This window comes from Lissotriton helveticus, chromosome 5_1, assembly GCF_964261635.1.
Source record: "Lissotriton helveticus chromosome 5_1, aLisHel1.1, whole genome shotgun sequence".
In the NCBI taxonomy this organism is placed as follows: domain Eukaryota; kingdom Metazoa; phylum Chordata; class Amphibia; order Caudata; family Salamandridae; genus Lissotriton; species Lissotriton helveticus.
Genome location: NC_136065.1, coordinates 1372493639 through 1372515970, shown reverse-complemented (window position 1 = coordinate 1372515970; position 22332 = coordinate 1372493639). Strand labels below are relative to the sequence as shown.

General features: G+C 45.9%; 1 protein-coding gene across 1 annotated transcript in view; it reads right to left on the bottom strand.

Annotated features, from left to right (window-relative positions):
• ZNF76 (zinc finger protein 76) overlaps positions 1–21477 on the bottom strand; it is a 284990-nt gene extending 263513 nt beyond the window's left edge. Inside the window, exon 1 of the mRNA XM_078644308.1 lies at positions 21178–21477. Within this exon, the coding sequence (XP_078500434.1) occupies positions 21178–21253 (76 nt within the window). The 5' untranslated portion in view covers positions 21254–21477. The remainder of the gene's footprint in view (positions 1–21177) is intronic.
• Positions 21478–22332: the final 855 nt, after the last annotated feature.

The following is a 22332-nucleotide window of genomic DNA, read 5'->3' as shown; positions in this document are numbered from 1 at the left end:
AAATAGCTGTCTATTGTTTTCACATGACTCTAGAGATACACTCTTATTCTGAGGGAGCAAAGTTGTCATGTTATATGGTTGTCAGAAGCTAATCCCTTCTTGTCTATCCAGGGAGGTTAAACTCCTCCTCGTTTATTCGAGAAAGTTTCTAGTGACCTCTGAGCTAGCTGGCAAACCTTAAGTCTAATATAGTCAGTAGAGACGTAGTCGACCCTAGTCCTACGTCTACACTGCTGAATATATTATTCCAATGCGCAGAGCCTATTGGGAATATAGGAACTACACTACATGGCGCCCAACGTTTGGTAAGGCGATAAATCTAACGCAAGACGTTAGAGTAACTCAGTCGTGCTTTTTCACACAGACCCTTTTCCCGTAAATACTCCAAAAGACGTCTGGAGTGGGTAAAAGATTAAAATCCGCCGGTAGGAAGTAGGAAGAGATTTCTATGTAAAGTTTTTGGTTTAGTCAACGTTGAAGGATACAGTGTTCCAAAATATTGTGCACCTAATCTTTGTTTCCTTGAAACTTGATCTGCAACAAAAACCTTTCTGTCAGTAAAATGGTAGAAAGTGAACAGGCCCGGACTGGCCATAGCGGGCACCGGGCCAACCCCCGGTGCGCCGCAAGGGTGGGGGCCGGTTTTGAGCCCCTGGGGGCTGATTTTGTTAGAGGGCCGTTTTTGCAGCATAGCTGCAAAATCGGCCCTGCAACAAAATCGGCCGAAAACCGGCCCTAGCAAAGCGCTCGGCGGCACCTCCAACCCCCCCCAGAGGGGAGGGGGGGCCGGCCGAACACTTTGCCAGGGCCGGTTTTGGTTCCCAGTCCGGCCCTGAAAGTGAAGACGAAAGGGAGACAGCTAGAATAGCAGCTCGACTCCTAGCGGATGACACAAGTCTCCAAGACAATGACCCGAATATTATACTTATTCCGGTCAAAATAAGAAAAACTATAACTCTTAAACTTATAGAAAATGGACTGACATCACGAGGTGGTATAGTCATATTCGTGATAGAGGCCCATGAATATCGGCAGACAGAGGTATTCTATTCATGGATAAACTTTCCAGCAGCAAACGCTGTAACACACGAATTCCACTATTACAAAATAGAGGAACCTCCGGATGAATACACTCCTTTCGAGGAGATTGAAATCCCACTAAATTACCAAGAGCACCTGCTCTGGTTTAAAGGCGCCCTAAAACATAACAATCACATTACCAGGCTCGGTCCACTAGGTAGACCAGGAGCAACGTGGCCGGTTCTAGCCAGCTACACACCACATCCAGACATCGAAAAAATGTCAGTACCAGAACTTTTAGCCCAGCTAAAACAACTGATTAAAATACATAGACAATTAGTCCAATATGTAATGCGGACTACAACAGTCCAACCAGCAATTAACATTCCACAGCTGACCCATCATCAGGGGAACACAAACAAAATAACACCAAAGAACATACAATAATGTCTTGGTAAAACACCCGCAAAACGGGAACAAATTCCATTCAGGTTAGCACAAAAAATCACTCAAATAGAGGCAGTATTTCCTGATACTACACCTACTGAGAAACACAGAATTCTGACTATCTGTCTTCCAATGGGGATCGCACAACATGTGGAGGACTGTGACACTTGGGGCACAGTCTTTGCTTCCATTTACACAAAAACACATGGTGTTCCGTCCATGGCGGTTATACCAGAAGTGCTAAAACAGATTCAAAATTAATACGGTCCAGAACCTGCTTTAACTCTGGGTATGAAATTACTGAAAGACTTCAAGCAGGTCTCGGCTATATTATTAGCCAACATAAAAGGAGAAGCAGCATCTGTGGCGATCCGCCAGAAATTGAAAGAAACAGATATAGCAGAACAGCCATTTGAACTTGACAGAATCATAGAAAAATCCTATGAAGAACTAGGTAGAGATAGTTTGGGTGGGAAATCAGTAAAACCCCAACTAACTGAAAATCCTGAAAAAAATATTTATTAAAAATAATCTAAACACTCCAAAAAAGAGCTGGGATGGAAATAAACAATCCACTCCCAAAGAAAAAAGATTCCAGTCCAGAGGAAGGTCTCCTCAACGAAGAGAAAGATCTCCTGACCGAGGAAACAAGTCTCCCCAGAGGGAGCCCTCTGAGAAAAGATACAACCTTAGAAATAGGGATAATTTGAAAAAACCTGATAGATATCAAGATATTGATACACGTCCCTCTCGATCTTTTCAGACTTCCTCGCAGAAATCGGAAAGAAGAGGACGGTCAGAACACAGGGAAGAGCACGTCAAGTCCAAAGACAAGGAACCTGCTCAACAAAGTAAAAAGTTACAATTTCCAAGAAAGAAGGTAGCCAGTATTAAAATAATTAAACATGCCGAGGATACTGAGGACGCAACTGAAAAACGGAGAGTGGGCCCAGACAATGCTAGACAGCGCAGCAGAAGTGACAATAGCTCGCAAGATCTTGATGAATCTTCTGGAGACAGTGGACGAAAATGAATACATTCAGGTGGAAAGTGCAGATACCAGAGTTAGCAAACCTCATAAAATATACGAAATAACACTGCGTATAGAGGGAGATAAGACTAGGAAAGTAAGAGGTCTCTTTTGGGATAACCTTTCAAAAGGCTATGACATCCTTTTAGCTGAAAAAGACTGGCCACCAGAGTTTGTCAGGGAGTGCCCTCATGGCGAAAAAATGATTATGCCTGCCTTCTCAAATCATATTCCAATTCATAGAAAATATACATATGCAAGAAAATGGGCAGTAGCCCAAGCTCCTGCATTATACAAAAATCATGTAGGATGGGATGAGGACTCTCCTCCTCACAAAATCCAGTTAAAATGTCAACCCACTGCACAAAGGCAGTACCCAATTAAACAAGAAGCTAAAAAGAAAGTCAGGGAGATCTTAGATCAACTTGAATACCAAGGGGTGATTGAAAAATGCACCTCTCAAATGAACAATCCTTTGTTTCCTGTCTCCAAGCCAGACGATTCATATCGTCTAGTTTTGGACTTACAGACACTTAAACTCCTGTTGCAAAACATTTGCAGTACAAAACTCACACAGTGCAGCACTAATGAATAACATCGTGCGCAAAAAATACAAAACGACATTAGATATCTCTAATGGATTCCTTTGTCAAAACATTGCACCTGAAAGTAGGTACTTGACCGCTTTCTCAATAATGGGGTCCAGAAATTTCTGTCGACTCCCACAGGGATTCAAGAATAGCCCACAATTATTCTCAGCAAGGGTAACAGAGTTACTACAAATATATGATGATGAGGCATTATCTTATGTCGATGACATCTATCTCACAGATGATGACCTGGATACTCACTTGAAAAGAGTGAACACCATAATACTTGGGTTCGCAGCTGAGGGTTACAAATTCAACTTTAAAAAGTCACGAATTGTCCATCTAACTGTCCTGTTTTTAGGATATGAATTATCAAGTGAAGGCAAAAGCCTAGCAGACAACTTCTTAGAGAAGTGCGCTGTACTCCAAGCACCTAAAACGCTGAAGAACTTACAATCAATACTAGGTTTCCTGAATTTCGGAAGAACATACATTCTAAATTATGCAAAGAGGGTTAAACCTCTCTATGAATTAATAAAACCTGATTTTAAACCAATCAATTGGACTCAAAAACACACAAATTTTAAGATCATTGCAAGCAGACATGTTAGCTAAAACAAAATTGCAAACACGCGAAAACATACGCAACCTTGTAATCCGAGTCATCCCAGGAAGATGCGGATTCACGTACCTGACCTCTAATGAGGGAGAAACGGTACCAATAGCTTACAAATCACACTTGTACACACAAGCTGAAAAAACATTCAGTCTTACAGAAAATATTGTAAATGCGGTTCAAACTGCGGTAGCAAAAGAAAGAGCCCAAGCACAAGGCAAAAGGATAACTGTTTTAACAGCAGAATCAGCCTTTGAGGCATTAACAAGCCCATGCAATTTGACTAATGTGGCATTAGATCCAAAATGGATACAATGGGAAAATTCTCTTGCTGCAGAAGACGTGAAATACTATTTTGACCCGAACATGAAAAAACTGAAAGATCTAAGATATGAAAAAGAATATCCTCTGCCAATCGAGATTCTGCCTCTACAACTTTACGCCTGTGTAATATATACAGACGGATCAGCACAACACGCAGTTGGTGGTAAGCAAGCTTACAGTGCTGCGTGCGCGGTTGTTAAATGCCGGTGGCACGGAGGTAAATTGAGACCACTGGTAACTATGTCTCAATCGTGGGGGCGGAGCTAGCAGCCGCGGAAAATGGCCGCATAGTCCCAGAGCTCCGTCGGCACCGTTTCAATATCCTGCTTTATCCTGCATCAATCCACCCTCTGTGACCCCCCCCACCCACTACTGTGTTGCGGATCGTGTGGGGTCCTGGCTGACCCGATCCGAGGTCGATCCCCCAAGCTCCGACGAAGTTGACGGGCCGCCTCGCTGAGACACCTGGAAGGCCTGTGGTCCGCGGTCTCGAGTAGTAACGAGTCCGCGTTGCGTGCAGCGACGTGCGGCTGAGACTGGGCGGCTGCGCCGAAAGTGGTCGGAACCCCCCCGCTGGGGTCGGCGCAGTGTCGGAGAAGTAGCCGCGGGGAGTGCGGCTACCTATAACTGCACAGCGGACCCGGACCTCGCTCCAACAATTGGTGAGACTTCGGGAGAGTGCGGGGAGCACGCGCGGCCTTCACCGGGCCCAGGGCGCCGAGAGCACACGCATCGGAAAACACAGGGTCTGCATACCGCTGGGCAGTGGAAGGGGGCGCGGAAGAGCTTGTGGCCCCCCCTACCTGCCTACCCAGAGAGTCATAACTGGTACACCCGGCCCGGGGACTGCCCTTCTCCTGGACTGGTACACAGGTACACACGGGACTGCTCACCTCCCCCGCTCTCCTGCTCCTCGCTCTACACGTGGCCCAGGCTTCACTGCATTGCTGAGGGCGGTCGCGATCTCTGGCGGTGACGGACCCGCAGCTCCTCCGGCCAAGCTGTAACGCGAAGGGCTCTGTGACCCCCCCCTGGTGGCGGACATTCATCTTGGAGTGCCAGACGTGCCACTTTAGTGGTCGGACAGCGGCAGTGTATATCTGGTGGCCTGATTCCCCTTCACGCAGAGGCGTGGGCATAGCAGGACCCGAGGAGACATGGGGAAAGGAGACAGGACCCAGAGCAAACTCCCGTTTTCGCAGCGGCGGGTCCAGGTGCTGAGTCCACAGATACGCCAGGATGAGGTACTGACAGCAGGGGAACAGCCGGAGGATAACTCGGAGATAAAGTCGATGCTACGGTCCATGGAATTGAATATCCAAACAAACATCACGGCGCTGGGGACCAAGATGGACGCCATGTCATACAGAATGGACCGCATGGCGGAGCGTCTCGACAAACACACGGAGAGGCATGACATGGCGGAAAGGCGCATCACGGAGGTGGATGAGGCTCAATCAGACTTGGACACCGCGAGACGCCGGGCAGAGACTCTGATCAAGACTCTGCAAGACAAAACGGAGGATTTAGAAGCACGGTCCCGTCGCTGTAACCTCCGCATACTTGGCCTGCCGGAGACCACTCAGACTGGAAGAATGGAGCAGTTCGTGGAAAACCTGCTCACTAACCTGCTTGGGGAAGGAGTGTTCTCGTCAATGTTCGTGGTCGAACGTGCTCATCGGTCGCTGGGCTCACGACCTAATCCAGGTCTCCCTCCGCGGCCGATAATAGCGAAGCTGCTAAATTACAGGGACAGGGACACGGCGCTTCGGTTAGCACGGTCCAAGGGTGATCTACACTTCGAGGGATCAGTGATCTCCATCTTCCCGGACTTCACGGCCCGGGTACAGGAGGCGCGCAAACACTTTGCGCCGCACAAGAAACGACTCAGGGACATGGGACTTGATTACGCAATGCTGTACCCAGCCAAGCTACGTGTCAACAGGAAGGGCCACTCGCACATCTTCACGGACCCTGCGGAGTTGCAAAAAGCTATGAAGAAGTGGGCCCGAGACAAGCCGGAAGAGCAGGCAGATAATCAGGAAGAAGCTGGTCAGCAACAGATGGACGACCAGGAGTGACTTGGCGATAAATGCTCAGTGGCACAGTGATCGCCAACTTTTCCTTCAGTGGCCGTGTGTGATTCGAGAGGCCTGGATCCGGAGAAGCTCTTCACAGACGCGATGTCACAGATAAGAGGGGATGGGATGCGGGCACAGTTATTGTCCACTTATTGCGTTAGTCTGCACCCATAGTGACTGTTGCTTTCTCTGGCCTGTTAATGCTGGGTGGGCTATGGTTGCTGCGTTGGGGGCGGGGGGAGGGGGGGGGGGAGTTATTCCCGGCATAGCTGGGGGAAATGTAGATATTGTTTCTCAGGATTGATGGGATGATGCATAACTGGTGGTGCGCGACGGGGCGTGGGGACACGGGGCACCAGAGTTGTGACTTACTAGGTGAGACTGTGTTGGCTGGCTACCTTTGCCCACGAGCCGCTGGCTAATGGGGCATTTGAACTGGTGGTTGGGGAGGGGCGGGTGGGATGGGGACCTGCGTGACCGAGTTGGGGAGGGTCAGCTGTGGGAGGGGGGTGGAATGTTGGGGTTTGTTTTTGGACTTGGGCTGTTCTTTTTGTTGATGATTGAAAATGTGCTTTGCCAAACTTTGCGGAGACCTCCCACTGTGTATGCTGCTGTTGCTCCCCCTCCGTATCACCTACTTGACTGTGTTATTGCAGTATACATGAATCTATCACACACCTCTTTTACAATCTACCATGGCGGATAGGACTGATACTGCTGAGCTCACGGCATTGAGGGAGCCGGAACCTACACACTTAAGAGTTTTGACTTGGAATGTGCGGGGCTTAAATGACTTCAGGAAGCTACGCAAAGTCCTTAGTTATCTGCGCAGACACCACATAGATCTTGCCCTCTTACAGGAAACACATTTACCTTTGACCAGGAAAATGCTTCTTCACAAGGGTCTGGTGGATTGTAGTGTAGCTTCGGGCTTCACAACACACTCTAGGGGGACTCTCATTTGGGTTAACCCTGGCTCCAAACTCACGTTGACGCTCTTAGAGACCGACACTGAGGGCAGATATGTACTCTGCAGATGTAAGGGCAGGGGGCTGGATTGCATGGTGGTGAATGTGTATGGCCCGAACTTTGACTCACCGGAGTTCTACGCAACACTGGCTCAGAAATGCAAGCTGTATGAATGTTCTGGGATGCTCTGGGGTGGGGATTTCAATCTGGTCCTTGACCCGATGCTGGATAGATCAGCGGGACCTCACAGGAGCCCGTCGGCAGCTGCTGCGGTGCTACAGACTGAAATGGTGCGCCTGGATTTAATTGACGTTTGGCGCAGCAGACACCATGCCAGAGGGGGCTACACGCACTATTCCGCCTACCACGAAATACACACAAGAATAGATTACTGGCTTGCGTCGCTGCCTCTAGCTAATAGGGTGAGGGATTGTAGGATTCTGCCCCGCACACTATCGGATCATTCTCCTCTCCTCCTGCTTCTCGAACTGCCGACGCCTCGGCTCCCCCCATTCACGTGGCGCTTTCCCCCATATTCCTTACTAGATGAAGTGTTCAGGAGCGAACTCGCAGAGGAGATCCAAAACTTCTTCGATATTAACGTGGGCTCCGTGGATAACTTCCAAACACTGTGGGAGACATTCAAGGTGTATGTACGTGGTGTGGCGATGGCCAAACACTCCAGCGTCCTTAAGTCCATTAGACAGAGGCTTCGGCACCTAGAAACACGCCTGGCAGAACTCGAACAGACGCTGCAGGCAGGCCCTGACGGGGACACATTGGATATTATTAAGCAGCTGGTATCAGAATACAATGCGGAAGCAGACAGGGAGGTCCAGCACATGGGCAAATACGGTACTGCACGCACTTATGGCGAGGGCGAGAGGCCTGGATCCCTACTGGCCACCATAGTTCGCAGTGAAAGACGACAGCTTGTAGTTGGCGAATTAGTGTTGAGCACGGGAGAGATCCTGACCGACGAAGAGCGAATTCTGGACGAGTTCCGACAATACTACACCACTCTTTATGAGGCCAAATCTACCGGCATGGAGGGGGCAATAGATGATTATTTAGGTTTTATTAAAATGCCACAACTATCAAACGCACAGAGAGAATTCCTGATGATGCCTATTCAGAGGGAAGAGATAGTGGAAGCGCTGGACAGCATGAGAACGGGCAGTGCCCCGGGAGCCGACGGGCTGACTGTTGGCTTCTACAAGGCCTTCAGGGACCAGTTGGTACCCTACCGAACGACTCTGTTCGACGACATATGTCTGGAAGGCAGTATGCCCCCGACAATGCGAGAGGCACTCATTATTACTCTCCTCAAGCCGGGGAAACCCCCGACTGAACGGAGCTCGTATCGGCCACTCTCTTTAATAAACGTCGATGCTAAATTATATGCCAAGGTTCTGGCGACACGCCTCGCTCTCTTGGCCCCGGAATTGGTTGCTCCAGAACAAGCCGGCTTCATCCCTACTAGGAACCTTACCTACAACATACGCACGGTGCTGGGGACAATGCAACACGTTAAGCCAGAGTGTAAGGCGCTGGCAGTATTTTTGGACATGGAAAAGGCGTTCGACTCTGTCGAATGGCCCTTCCTGTCCAGAGTACTACGGAAGCTGGGCTTGGGAGAACCCTTCCTACAAATGATAGGAGCGTTATACTATGAACCATCAGCCAGAATCCGTCTGGGCAACAGAGTAACGGACGCCTTCGCAATACGCAGGGGCACCAGGCAAGGCTGCCCTCTCTCTCCGCTGCTATATGCACTCGTTGCGGAGCCCCTGGCGTGCGCCCTGAGAGAATACCATAGTCTCGAGGGAATCAGCTTCCCTACGTACAAGATCTGCATATCCACGTATGCAGACGATACCCTTCTCTACGTTAGAGACCCGGAGCTCAATCTCTCCTCTGTGCTGCGTGAAGTAGTACAGTTTGGAGCGTTATCAGGACTGAGAGTAAATTGGAATAAATCTGTTGCATTTCCACTGACCCCAGCGACAAGCAAGTTTGAGATGGATTATCCACTACAGTGGTCGGATGACCCGGTTCGCTACCTAGGTATACAATTGCACCCGGACCCAGATGTTCTGGTGAGGGAAAATTATGGGGTGGCGTTTTCCAGACTGACTGATGATGTTGACAGATGGTGCAGGTTGCCGTTATCATTGTCGGGTCGCATCGCCCTGATAAAAATGATTGTCCTCCCACGGTTCCTGTTTTTGTTCAATAACATCCCGGTGACCCTACCGAAGGTCTTCTTCAAGACGCTGACTCAGGCACTCACACGGCTGGCCTGGGGAGGCAAGCAACCGAGAATACAGTGGCAAGTTCTAACGCTTCCATATGAACAAGGAGGATTAGGGGCTCCTGACTTGGAGAGATACTATAGGGTCGCACAAGCAACACATTTGCATACTTGGACTCACGGGGATCGCAATATCCCACACGTGATACTTGAAACCCTTTTCGCTGCCCCTCTCCCTCCGCCGGCCACAGTGTTTGAACCGGCTCCGCGTCGGGTTGGTACGTTGGACTCCATCACTGCGACTAATCATGCGTGGCATTCATTGGCTCGGAGACATGGACATGAATTACTGTATTCCCCGCTCGTCCCTATAGACTGGGCAGTGTGGCTCTCGCCGCTACGAGAGAAGGGGGTCTTGTGTGCGCTTCGACAATTGGGCGTACTCAAGCTGGGAGATCTATTCAAGGACGGGACGGCGATCACCTGGACACAGTTGGCCCATTCCCGGCCACCAGCCACACTAATGCAGCGCTTCCACTTCCACAGGGTCCGAGCGGCGCTACGGGCCTTGTTGGGTACGACCATGCAGGAGCCTCCTGAAACACCGGAACTGACGTACGTTATCAAAACTCCGTCCGCAAGCCACCTTATCTCCCGGATGTATCGGATAGGCCAGCTTTGCGGAAAACAGACTATCTCCAAAGCCCGATCGGCATGGCAACGAGATCTGCAGGCGAAAATAAGCGATTCCATGTGGGAGTACTGCTGCCGCAATACTAAAAGGGTGTCCATTAACGCTCGACATAGACTCATCCATTTTAAATTTTTGCAAAGAGTATATTACACTCCTGAACGCCTACATAGGTATGGCCTCCGACAGTCAGCGGAGTGCGACCGCTGCCACTCTCAAGTGGCGGATTTCATGCATCTAGCGTGGTCCTGTCCGGGCATCAACAAATTCTGGGCAGACATTTTTGAGGAGCTGGGTCACATACTGGAGACCGAGTTACCGGTTGACCCAGCGTTGGCACTACTGGGTTACTCCAGAATTCTCCCACCGGCGATGCGTCGCCTTGCAGATTTAGGACTAATAATGGCCCAACGGATGGTGGCGCGGTGCTGGATGCGGGGACCTCTCCCGACTAAAGATGGGTGGTCCAGAGATATGTTATATGGGTGCACCCAGTCACAGCTCTATAGCGAGCTTCTACCACCTCTCAGTAGACCGAAGAATTTCTGGGGCCAGTACTTGATGTATGCTACCACTAAGAATGACGCGGATTCGGATCAGGAGGAAGAGGAGAAACAGGACAGGGATGAGGGCACTGAGGTTCGAGGCTCGATTTACTCGGATTGAGTGACTAGTGGAGGCCTGGGTGCATTACTGGGCGAGTCTTCAAGGGTGATGGGAAGCTAGTGGGTGCGTGCTACTTGAAAACACTTAACAGTGAGCCACTTGCAGGGCGGGTCGACACAGGGCGTGGGGGTCACTGAGGATTGGAGCGGGTGGAGAGTAGGTTGCGGATTGGGAGGGCGGGGAGGGAGGAGCTATGGTTCTGGGAGTAAGGCAGAGGCGAGCACTGGGGCAGTTAAGGGGGGGGAGGGGCGGGGTTTGGGAGGGGTAGTTGTATGAGAGGTTATAACACTGGGTTTCTGGGATCGGACAGGCATACCACACCGACACATCTGATCACATTGTGGTGTTGGGTGTGCACCAACGGAGGGAGGCGAGGTTGGGATAGGGAGGCCATGGTACCTTAGGAATGTGTGTTAGGCAGTGGAGAAGAGGGGTAGTGTCTACTGTCCCCTGGGGGGCCGCTATTCTGCATGATCTGCTGGTCCTACTATGATGGTATTGATGTTCCTTTACATTGCTGCCGGCCTCAGGGTTGTAGGCATAGAGCTGTGTGTATGTACTGTCACTGAATAAAAGTTTATAACCCAAAAAAAAAAAAAAAAACTATGTCTCAATCTGTAAAAGATAGTTCAGCTCAACGAACTGAACTACTAGCTTTAAAGATGGCGCTCTATATTGCCGATCGCGAATTCCCCACACTAATAGTGTGCGATTCGCATTTCTGCGTCAAATTTTACAATAATGACTTGCAGAACTGGGTTCAAAACGATTACAAAAATGACACAGGTGCCACAATAAAGCATAAAAAGCTTTGGGAACAAGTAGTTCTTTTACAGAAGGAACTACAAAAGACTCACGTGATACATACACTGAGTCATCAGCGTGATGGCGTTCACGCTGCAGGGAATTCATTGGCTCGCAGAGCCACAGCGGAAGCAACTAATCCGGCTTCCGTAGCCACAAAAAAGCGTTCAGAAAAATACATAGACGGGGAAACAATGCTGGCAGTAAAAACGTTTTCTAAAGGCGACTGTGCAGCATTACCTGTGAATTATCCACTCAATTATACATACATAGTTGATGCACACTCCGTTCCTTTTGCTCGAATCCCTGGAGTGGGGGATAGAGTAATTCCAAACACGAACAGGAGAGTCTTGTTAATAGCAGACGCACACATGGGTGAAGGTCAAGGGCACCAAGAGATCAAGGAATCTCTGAAAGAATTACAATCAGAATACTGGTGGCCGGGGATGAGCCTGCATAACTACAAATTTGCAATGGGCTGTCAAAACTGCAACAGAGATCGCAGTGGCGAACCAGCTGGAGTAATGTAAATGTAAATGTAAATGTAGTATACTTGTAAAGCGCACAGCTGCCCCAGCAACGGGGCGTCCCGGCGCTGTATAACTCTGGGGAACCCGTCCTGGCTTTCCCTGTGGGATGGTCCCTTGCTGGGAGTCCCCAAGGTGGAGCCAGGCATCCCCGGAATTGGTGGGGCCGTTGTGGAGATTAGGCAAGCTAATGCCCAGAGTTGCCGAGTGTAACCCCTGATTAGAGTAAGCACCGAAGCGAGAATTATCGAGTCTGCTGACCAAGGTCCACGACCCTGCCGCGTCGGGAATTGAACCCTGGTCCCGGGCTGACTTCTGCTCTCAGGCCTGCCGCCTCTAACCAGTGAGCCACACTACTCCACAATGCCAGGACCCTTCTTTTAGAAAGCATAAGGCTATCTATACGCAGAAATCCAATAGGAGAAATGCGTCCCATTTAAGTTTAAGACTAGATTCACTTAAAATGCAGACACCAGCACTCGGCTGACGCCAGAACTGTTATACAAAGATTTGCGAGTCCATATCAGCACATACGCAATTGGCATGCTACATTCTGACCAGGGTCCTGCTTTTAGCACTCGAGCTTATAAGGAGGCCATGACCAGCATGGGCATTGCATTGCGGTACTCTTGTCCCTTCCATCCTGAGGGAAATGGGATTGTGGAAAGAAAAAACCGGGACATAAAGCAATCTATAACGGCGAGGGTATTAGGTTCGGGTGATGGGTGGGTCCAACATTTAACAAGTGTCCAACTTAGTCTTAATAATCTGCCAAGAAATACTCTGAAAGGTTTCAGTCCGTACGAACTATTGTTCGGGACAAGAATGCATATTCAGGACCTCGATAGTCAGACTTCAGTGGTAGAAGAAAAATGCTTTGATATCAAAGATCGTTTGGCTATTTTACAGGACTTAAATGAAACAAGACGAAACCTGAGTAACGTAAAGTTAAAGCAACAGCCAACAGCCACTGAAGATAAACCACCTGTCCCAGCAAGGCCTGCCTGGATTCCAAAGATTGGGGATCTGGTCAGAGAAAAGATCGCGGTGAAGAAGGAATTTGGGCCTTCTTACAGAAAAGCAGTACCCGTCTTAGCTGTCAGCGGAACGAGATCAGTTGTACTACCGCCCCTTGCTGGTAAAAAGGAGAACCGAGTTGTATCCATCGATCTGGTAAAACCACAATCATGTGGCCAATAATAAGTAGTAGGCCCAGTGGACTCCCAAGAAATAGCAGAGTACCAAAACTTGCTACAATACAAGAGGTTCAAACTGAGAGACTAATCACATTTGATAAACCTGCAGTGAATAAAAAAAGGACTATGCAACAATGCCATTGAACTTGTGCCTCTTGAAACCCAAATTGCAACAGTTCATCAAGAAACACCAGTCTATAACGATGTAGCCTCAGACTAGGCTAGTGAAACAAAGAAAAATCCAAAAGCAACTGAAATCCAAAAGCAACTGCAAATTCGGAAGCAATTCCAACAATTGACAGAACTGTATCTGGCTACTTCATCAATTTCGATAACTTTTCTGAAGATCCAAGCGAACCGGAAGAAACGCCAGCAACAAAAACTTTTAAAGACATAGTAATAGAACTCTTTCATCAACTCAAAGAAACCTATCTGATTTCTCCATGGATTGAATTTTGGATTGGTTAGGTGTACTTTTCCTCCTGCTTTGGCTCATCATGGTTCTTTGTTTGGGAAATTTCATTGAAGGAAAATACAGTACAATGGACACATCAAGTCAGAACATCAACTTGGTCCTAAAGCCTCACAAGTCATCTCACATCGAGAAAAGAGAACTATCATCAGTGAATGTCACAGCCAATCTAATACCCGGTGGGGTAGCATGGGACAAAACGGATTATGAAATCTATGGCCCGGTTGAGCTCTTGAAATATCCACACCAGTTCAAAGTTTCATTAAGTGACTTTGTAAAACCAAGTACATTCTCTGATGATTGGGACTTTGAAAGTATTAATGATATGATGTCAGATTTAGTAATGTCAGCAAAATTTCATGATTACTTACAGGGTTCATCAAATTATGAATAAATGTATTGTTATAATCACTTTGCACATCACTATTTGCATAAATCTGCTCAACCTAGAAATGTTTTTAATTATAATCAATGGGAACATTGTGCAACTCCACCTCAAAGCAGTTCGAAAACATTTTACGAGAAATTCCCATACTTCTCAGGGTTTAACACAAGTGATGCAGAAACGTTTTATTTCAAACTGTTAAATAAGACAGGGGTGAAAACAATGCTGACTAATACTAAATTGATCTATTCAGAAAATTTTATGAAAAAATGATTACATTTGGTTTTGAATTCTGGAAAAACAACATTGAAACAAAAACCATCTGGGGTACCAAAGATTGGCAGGTCCAAGGTTTAGAAGCATTATTTAGAGCCTGCATGATCCCAGAACAAATAATATTCTTGAATGATACCATTCAACAGACTACCTGTCTTGGCCTAGCCAAGATAAAAGATTTAAACAAACCGTCTATTCCAAAGCCAACACCTGACAGTAATAGCACTACAGATGTTGAGATAGACGTAGCCCATATTTTTAACCAAAACAGAACACATCCTGATTGGAAAAAATGGTTGATCTGGCCCACAGACACAAATAACTGTCAAGATAGATTCCTGAACAAATTACATGGGTTAAAAATGACCAGGCCAGACCCTAGATACTCCCAGAGACAACATCCAGGGATAGTTACAACATACAGTGTAGGGAAACTCTGCCTTGAGTGGCTACAAAAATCCACACTGGCTGAAATTAAGCAACACTTGACTTTACTTCGGTGCTGACTTGCGTGATTTCATAATGGGACCACGCAAACAGCGTCAAAAACGTTTCATAGCGGCCGGTATATACGCAGCGTACAACGAAGCTTGGAAAGTAATGCAAATTGAAACAGCAGAAAAAATACGAGAAATTGATCTATTAATTTGGAAAAATCACTTTCCGTTGTGGACAATGGGTTAATGACTCTGTCCTCCAGAATATATTCACTGGACAGTATTGTATCATCTGCTATTGATATAATAGAGCAGGACTTGCTAATGTTACAACACCGTCAGTCCCAATTGCGTTCTATTGTACAGCTTGGCTGGACGTTGCAAAATCTGCATTCAGGCTACGTGCCCTGGCGTTTAATCAACACAACGTCATTATTCTCTATCTTTAACCTTACTGATACACAAATCAGTTTGGCACAAAAAGGAGCAGACTATACGATTCTGAGCATTGAAAAACTTGAGAGATTACCATTGACAATGTCAGAAAGACCTGTCATTGAATGGATAATACACGGAATAATCACAATTCCGATAACAACTTTCCAATTTAAATACTGCCAAGAGTATATACCAGCGGGCCAGTATGAAAGGTTGGGTAAAGGGTACATCAAGTCATCATGGAAATTACCTTACACACACATGTTACAGTGAAAAGAAACAGAATGTATTTCTTAGTGGTAATAATTGTAAACGATCACTAAGCGGTATACTTCTGTGTCAAGGTATCAACCTGCATGGGGCCTGTGAGGGGACTTCAAATAACCTTTCATGTCACCAGCACGGCACACCTGCAACACGAATAGAGCCATTCTTTAGACGGCTTTCTAACGGGAACTATATTCTAATAGTGGACCACAGCTGTTGTGGCATGGTGCCAGGGAAAGCCTATCTCGTCAGCGTGAGTTCCATGGTCACTTGCTGTATGCAAGTATTGTATCCAAACAGCACTCCAGATACGGAGACAACAATTTGGCCTTCTTTGAATATCTCTTCTATTCGAATTGATACTTTAATCAGAATAAAGTTGGTCTTTTTACAGACAACTGTGCCCTTAACGTCATCAAAAGAAACGTATGATCTGCAAGTTGCAAGGACAACGGCAGAGATACATAGCCTTTTATCAACAAATTGCCCCGTGCATTTCGCAGAAATGCTAAGCCAAATCCTAAATATGTCAGATACCAGTGGCATCCCACATGTATTTAAGACAATTTTTTCGGGACTGTTAACACCCTTCGAAACAGTTCTGGGCATTTTTCCTAATTTTGTCCATTCTGTCTTTGGCGGCCTACCACTTCTTTTGGGACTCGTAGCAGGAATTTTATTTTTGATCCTTCTGCTCCGATATGGCAAGTCAAGTCGCAGACAAGACTCCGGCAACAATGGAAGAAAGGATCCTAGCTATACGCTATCAGGACCGCATAACTAAAGTCCTTGGATTAGCCCGGCTAAGAGATCTGAATATGCCCTGGTTTCTTTCATTCAGACCCATCTGGCAGAATTGCATCTTACCTGTGCTTCGATGTATGCTATGCGGAGAAGAATGCTTGTTGGACGTCTGTCTTACACTACCGTCAGCAGTACCATTGGATACAGATACTTTGCTAAGTCCAGTAACGGCTCATGCATCGTGTTGTCCCCAGCGGCTACCCATTCTGATGACGGCATTCGTTGAGACTTTACCACTACGATTAGGGGGTAGTGAAGTACGAGGTGAGAGCAGCATCACCCAGATACGACCTTCTGTGAGCATTGCTGATCCTGACATCGATAATAGCAATCATTCTCACGACTGTACTGTTGCGGCATTTTCAAACTTGGTCGAACTTTCACCTGAAGCCGTAGACCAATTTTTTGAGAGTCTGTCTGAAATGATGTTCTCCCCTGAACAGAAAGAATAACTTGTAAGCAACAAGCACACAGCGTTCCCTGAACTCTGAATTTGGCCTTCAGCTTTGATAAACAAAAGCTACTGAAAACATTTGGAACTAATTTTTTCCCCTGAAAGCGAAATTATTTTTTTTCCACTTTCAAAATATTTACCTTTTTCTGGCACATGTACTCTGCTTAAAGTAGAGCTATTCTTAGAGAACAGAGCTTCTATTTTAGGAACTCTATAGACAATATATTACCTCAGCCTCTACCACATGTACAGCATTTTGTATTATTATGTGATGGAATGGTCTCGACCTTCTTTTCTGTATTAAGAGCCATTTCATGTGTAATTTTCGCACTTCATTCAGCTGATATATATATATGCATTTTTTTAACTGAATGATACCACTGCTTGATAAGCGTACAGTACAACTACTCATTTTCGTGTATTACCACATACCATTTCAATATGCAAATTTATGTATTTTGGGGTGGGTTGGAAAACACATGCATAATTATATGTTTACTATTGCTTAGTTTTAAGTAATGAGGGACATTAGATCGTGGAGTGGGTGTTGTAGTTCTATCTAGGACCCTAAATTTGATAGTCCTGATTTATGCCCTTATGTGGTTATAATAAATAATATCCTTATAAAGGCATAAGAATCATATCCATATTTAGTCATAGCCCATGCTGCCCAAATTAAGCAAGGCTACTTCCCCAGGCTCCTAGAAAGTACAACGAGTTCTGTAAACAAACCGAACCTCCAGCAACCTGGGAATTCCCCATTGCTTTTGTTTTGATTTCGTCCTAGAACTCCTGTGAGCACTCTAAGAACGGCCAGTTCTTAGTGACATCTTCATTGACGTCTTATGTCCAACCTTACGTCAAAACCCGGCACCTTTCAGGTATAAATATACCAACGTTGCCTTAAGCAAACACACAGTGGTGGTTTTGGAGCAGAGCGGCTATCTACTTGCCCGAGAGCCCTGCTGATGCGAGAGCCCACGGACGCCGCCCCTCCTCTTTGACGCACTGAGAGAGACGCTGTCTTTTCTCCTGCCGAGAAATCCAGCTCCGGTGTTTGCAGATACCCTCGCGGGTTACAGGGATATCGAGTCCTGAGAGAGAGATACCAGACCTCCTGCTTTCTAACATCCAGGTACGGAGCTGACTAAACCCTTAAGAGAATTCTTGATTCAGATTCCTTGGCAAAAACCAACTTAACTTAAACTGCTACTTACTTACTCCTTCCCACGTATTAGGCTTAGGTCAGGTACACCGGGGTAGGCGTAGATTAGAAGCACCAGTTGAGTACGTTAGTCAATGTATATTTGTATGTATATATTTTATCTATTTTAAAGAAACATATGGCTAAGAAACCATATCAATGCTTTTATAGTATTATTTTATAATACTCCTTTTACTGTACGCACTTTATTTTATGCTAAGTATTGCAATTGTGGCAATTCATTTCTCTTGTATGAGAAAGAAGACTGCTCAATAAATAACAACCTTTTATTGAAAACGCCTGTCTCTCTTTTCTCTGCACTCTGGTGAAACTAAGTATGCACACTTGACTGAGTGAAATAGCTGTCTATTGTTTTCACACAACTCTAGAGATACACTCTTATTCTGAGGGAGCAAAGTTGTCATGTTATATGGTTGTCAGACGCTAATCCCTTCTTGTCTATCCAGGGAGGTTAAACTCCTCCTCGTTTATTCGAGAAAGTTTCTAGTGACCTCTGAGCTAGCTGGCAAACCTTAAGTCTAATATAGTCAGTAGAGACCTAGTTGACCTCAGTCCTACGTCTAAACTGCTGAATATATTATTCCAATGCGCAGAGCCTATTGGGAATATAGGAACTACACTACACCACTTTATAGGATTCAATAAGATGGATCTTGCTTAGCTCTCTTCCACATTCTATGGCATACTCGACTCCAAATCCAAAGGAGAACCACATGACTTACGAATCCCAGGTACTATTTAAGAAACCTTTGTTCATGATATTTTGAGATTGTTACAATCTAAGAGTGTGATAACACTGATGGTCTCTACTCAGTCAAATACCGGATTTCTTGGATGTTCTCTTCTTGTCAGATACAACTATAATGTTCCTCTACTTATGAGGTATATGTTTGACTGAACACTGGCCATTAATTTTGATACTTTATGACAAAGACTACAAATTGCTGAAGTCTAAATATTAGAGTGCCGTGGTACAATTAATTCTTAAGACATTAGATGACAGGTATTTTATACTTGTGGGTTAGACATCCTTGGTAGTGGGATGCCTGTGTTACCTTGAATGGCACCGTAATATCTTTACATGATATCTACAGAATAACTTTGGGTTACTGAAAGAATCTGAAGTGCGACTGTTCTAGCTATCACTACCGTCCTATGTATTTTGTATATATATGGGCTACATTTGTATTATACATGGAGAAAAAGTTTAGCCAATTAAATAAAAAAAAGAGGTTTTTTTTTATATAGCACACATGCTAAAGTCACATATTTGAAGGTAAACATGTTGAACGGAAGGGAGTCTTGTATGCGGCAATTAAGAAAAAAGTGACTGTGAAATAAAATATTTGCCTAGGATGACAGTTCGAGACAAGTTTTTGGGCCAAGTGCATTACAGTTAGGTCGATTAGAATATTCAAGTCACTAGACCTGCAGTTGTTACCATTTTTCGAGGCCAGCTCACAACTATTCTTTCACATAGATAACACTTCTGACTACTATATAAAATTTTAGAGCACCTTAAGATTTTTTGCAATCTGGATGGCAAACAATCAGCTATAGTTGAATACAGACCAAATATTTACTGTTCTGCTTAGAAATTGGATCCATCAATGGAGCAATAACTTCCAGCACGATGATCTTGGTCCTGCACCTACCTTCATCACCTTCCACCAGGAGTCTTGGGGTGGTGACAGACGGCAATCTGACGCTTAAACCTCAGATAGGAGCAGTAGAGTCTAAATGCTCCTTTCTATTAAAAGCTTGGTGCAAAATTGTCTCTGTGGTGTCTTTTAACACTAGGAAACTTATTGTAACAGCAATCATCAATTTAAGATTTGTTTTTGTATTACTACAGCGTACTGCTCAACACAGACTATAAACTATTCATAATGAAGCATCATAGTTGCTCGTTCTCGTGGCTCTGTATTCCCAGGTCAACCACTTTCTGAGAGAGCTACATTGGCTTCCAAAACATGAGCATATCCGCTTCAAAGTATGTTGTATAGCGTTGAAATGCTGCAACGGAAAAGGCCCTAGCTGTCAGTCCTGCCCACTTTCCTGCATGCCACAACACAGTAGACCCGGTATATCTGCACTTAATTGCAATTGTTTTCTTATTTAGCCCCACCACTTCTTTTAGAAGTCAGTTTAATACTTTTACTATTCTCTTTTGGGATCATTTTGTTCATAGGTATGTCACAGTTTAGGATATTTGGCACTTGCTGTGAGGCCACCATGGATGCTCAAACGTTATGACTAATTTCTTCATTTCGTGTTGTTCTACACAACATCATCCTAGAAAACAGATTGCAATTTCAGGCTCCTGAAGAACCCAAACACATCAAACTCATGAAAATGTGATGAGAGCAGGAACTTAAGGTTGCCACTTATTACCAAGGAGTAAAGAGTCCGCATTCTTCATGTTACAGAGTCTGGACACAAGGCCATCTCCTCCATGTACTAATATCCTATCGTGCAAGATAAAGGCATATAGTATGCTGGAACACAAATTATGAACAGAAAAGAGAGAGAGAGAGCAAGAGACATAGATATATGGGGGGGGAGGGGGTTAACACATTTCTTGTAAAATATGCTTTAATCTCCATTCAACTGAGTCCGGTGTGTTTTAGAAGATACCATGCCAGTTTTATTTCAGAAACTGGAGCGCGAAATAACGCATTCTTCTAAATATACTGAACCACACGTATCAAAACGCATCCTTTAACAGTGAAGGGATTTCTCTTCCACCATACATCCACTCTCCACCCCAGCCTCTCAAATAACTGCGACTCTGGCCTTGAGGGTGGCGCCGATCCCCCATACAAAATCTAAGCCTCCAAACCATAAAGTCTGGGTCTAATGTTCACCCTGGAAAGATTGACGACCACAAGTTATGTTAGCAGCACTGTAGGGGTTCGAAATCCCTGCACAACAGTTCCTTTGAACCTGCAACACTTGCTACCGTCGCCGCGAAGTCTATACACAGCTGCCCAGGTTCTGGCGATTCAGCAGAGACTTCGGATTACATCAAAAATCACCATTCCATAACATGTGAGCAGGTGCTCGCAAGTATGATAAATTCAGACTTGAACACTTATTTCGATATTTGCAAATGGTAGAGCACTGCTCCAATTTAGATTATTTGAACACAAGTATTTAACAGTAGGAAACATGAACTTGCATGTAAATAGCTTGACAACTTACCGTTCACGGCAGACTCATGTATGTAGGCAGTGGACCCGTCGGTGAGAGTTACGGCATGCAGCCCCACGGTCTCCATGGCCAAACGCCCCTTTTGACATCAGCCCGGAACACACAGTCAGCACAGCAGGTAGTCCAAGCCAGCAATACAATTGTTAGGATGCCACGGTTTGACAGTTTTTGAGTTTCGGCATAAAAACGAACACTCTGCTCTCAGTACTTGAAGAGGGAGTTAAAGTCTAGTGTGCCGGTCCCTACTTTTCTTAGGAGGTTCACCCCGAACTTCGTAGGCATCTAAACTCCATGTGTCCTAGGTTCTCTATGGGGTCATGTAACTACATCTAGAACGCCTATATAGCCCAGACTATGTACGTGCCCCTGGGCTTCGGGAGATTTTTTTTAAAAGGAGGAATTGTGTCCCCCGATGCCCGTGTCCAAGATCACCGGGGTGGGGGTGGGGGAATGATCCTGTGCCCCTTGGAATCTATGTGGCAGAGAAGTGACGCTGCTCACGGAGAGGGGGCACTGGGTGACAGAGACACCAAGTGAGAACTATGGCCCTGGATCATTCGGGGAAAGGGAACTTTCTCTATGTACACCCTGGGGGAAGAGATATTGGTCTTTGAATCTAAGGAGTGGCCGTGCACCTGTGAAACGAACGGACCTTTAATTCTACGGGGTCAGTGTCCTTTGAAGCATGGGAGTGTTATCCGTTGACTCCAAGGAAGGGGTCAAGACATCATGATCACGTGCTGTCATACACAAAGAGGTCTGTGTCCCCGTGTGCAGGGATCCTAGAATGCCCGCAGTTCTAGTTCGCCAGTATATGATGTGTATCCCTGCAGTCTGGATCCACCTGAGGCGGTCTCTACTCACTGAATGCCATCTGAGTTTATCTGATCTTCAGTTACGGTTTCTGGATTTCCTGTGGGCGTAACTGTCACCTACGGTGGGTGTTTCGAGATATCGGGAGACCTTAAAATCCCCACGCGGGACTTCCCTTGCTCCCATCTGTCCACTGGAGCTGCAACTAATACTAATACCCCGTGCATTTCGCAGATATGCAAAGCCAAATCCTAAATATGTCAGATACCAGTGGCATCCCACATGTATTTAAGACAATTTTTTCGGGACTGTTAACACCCTTCGAAACAGTTC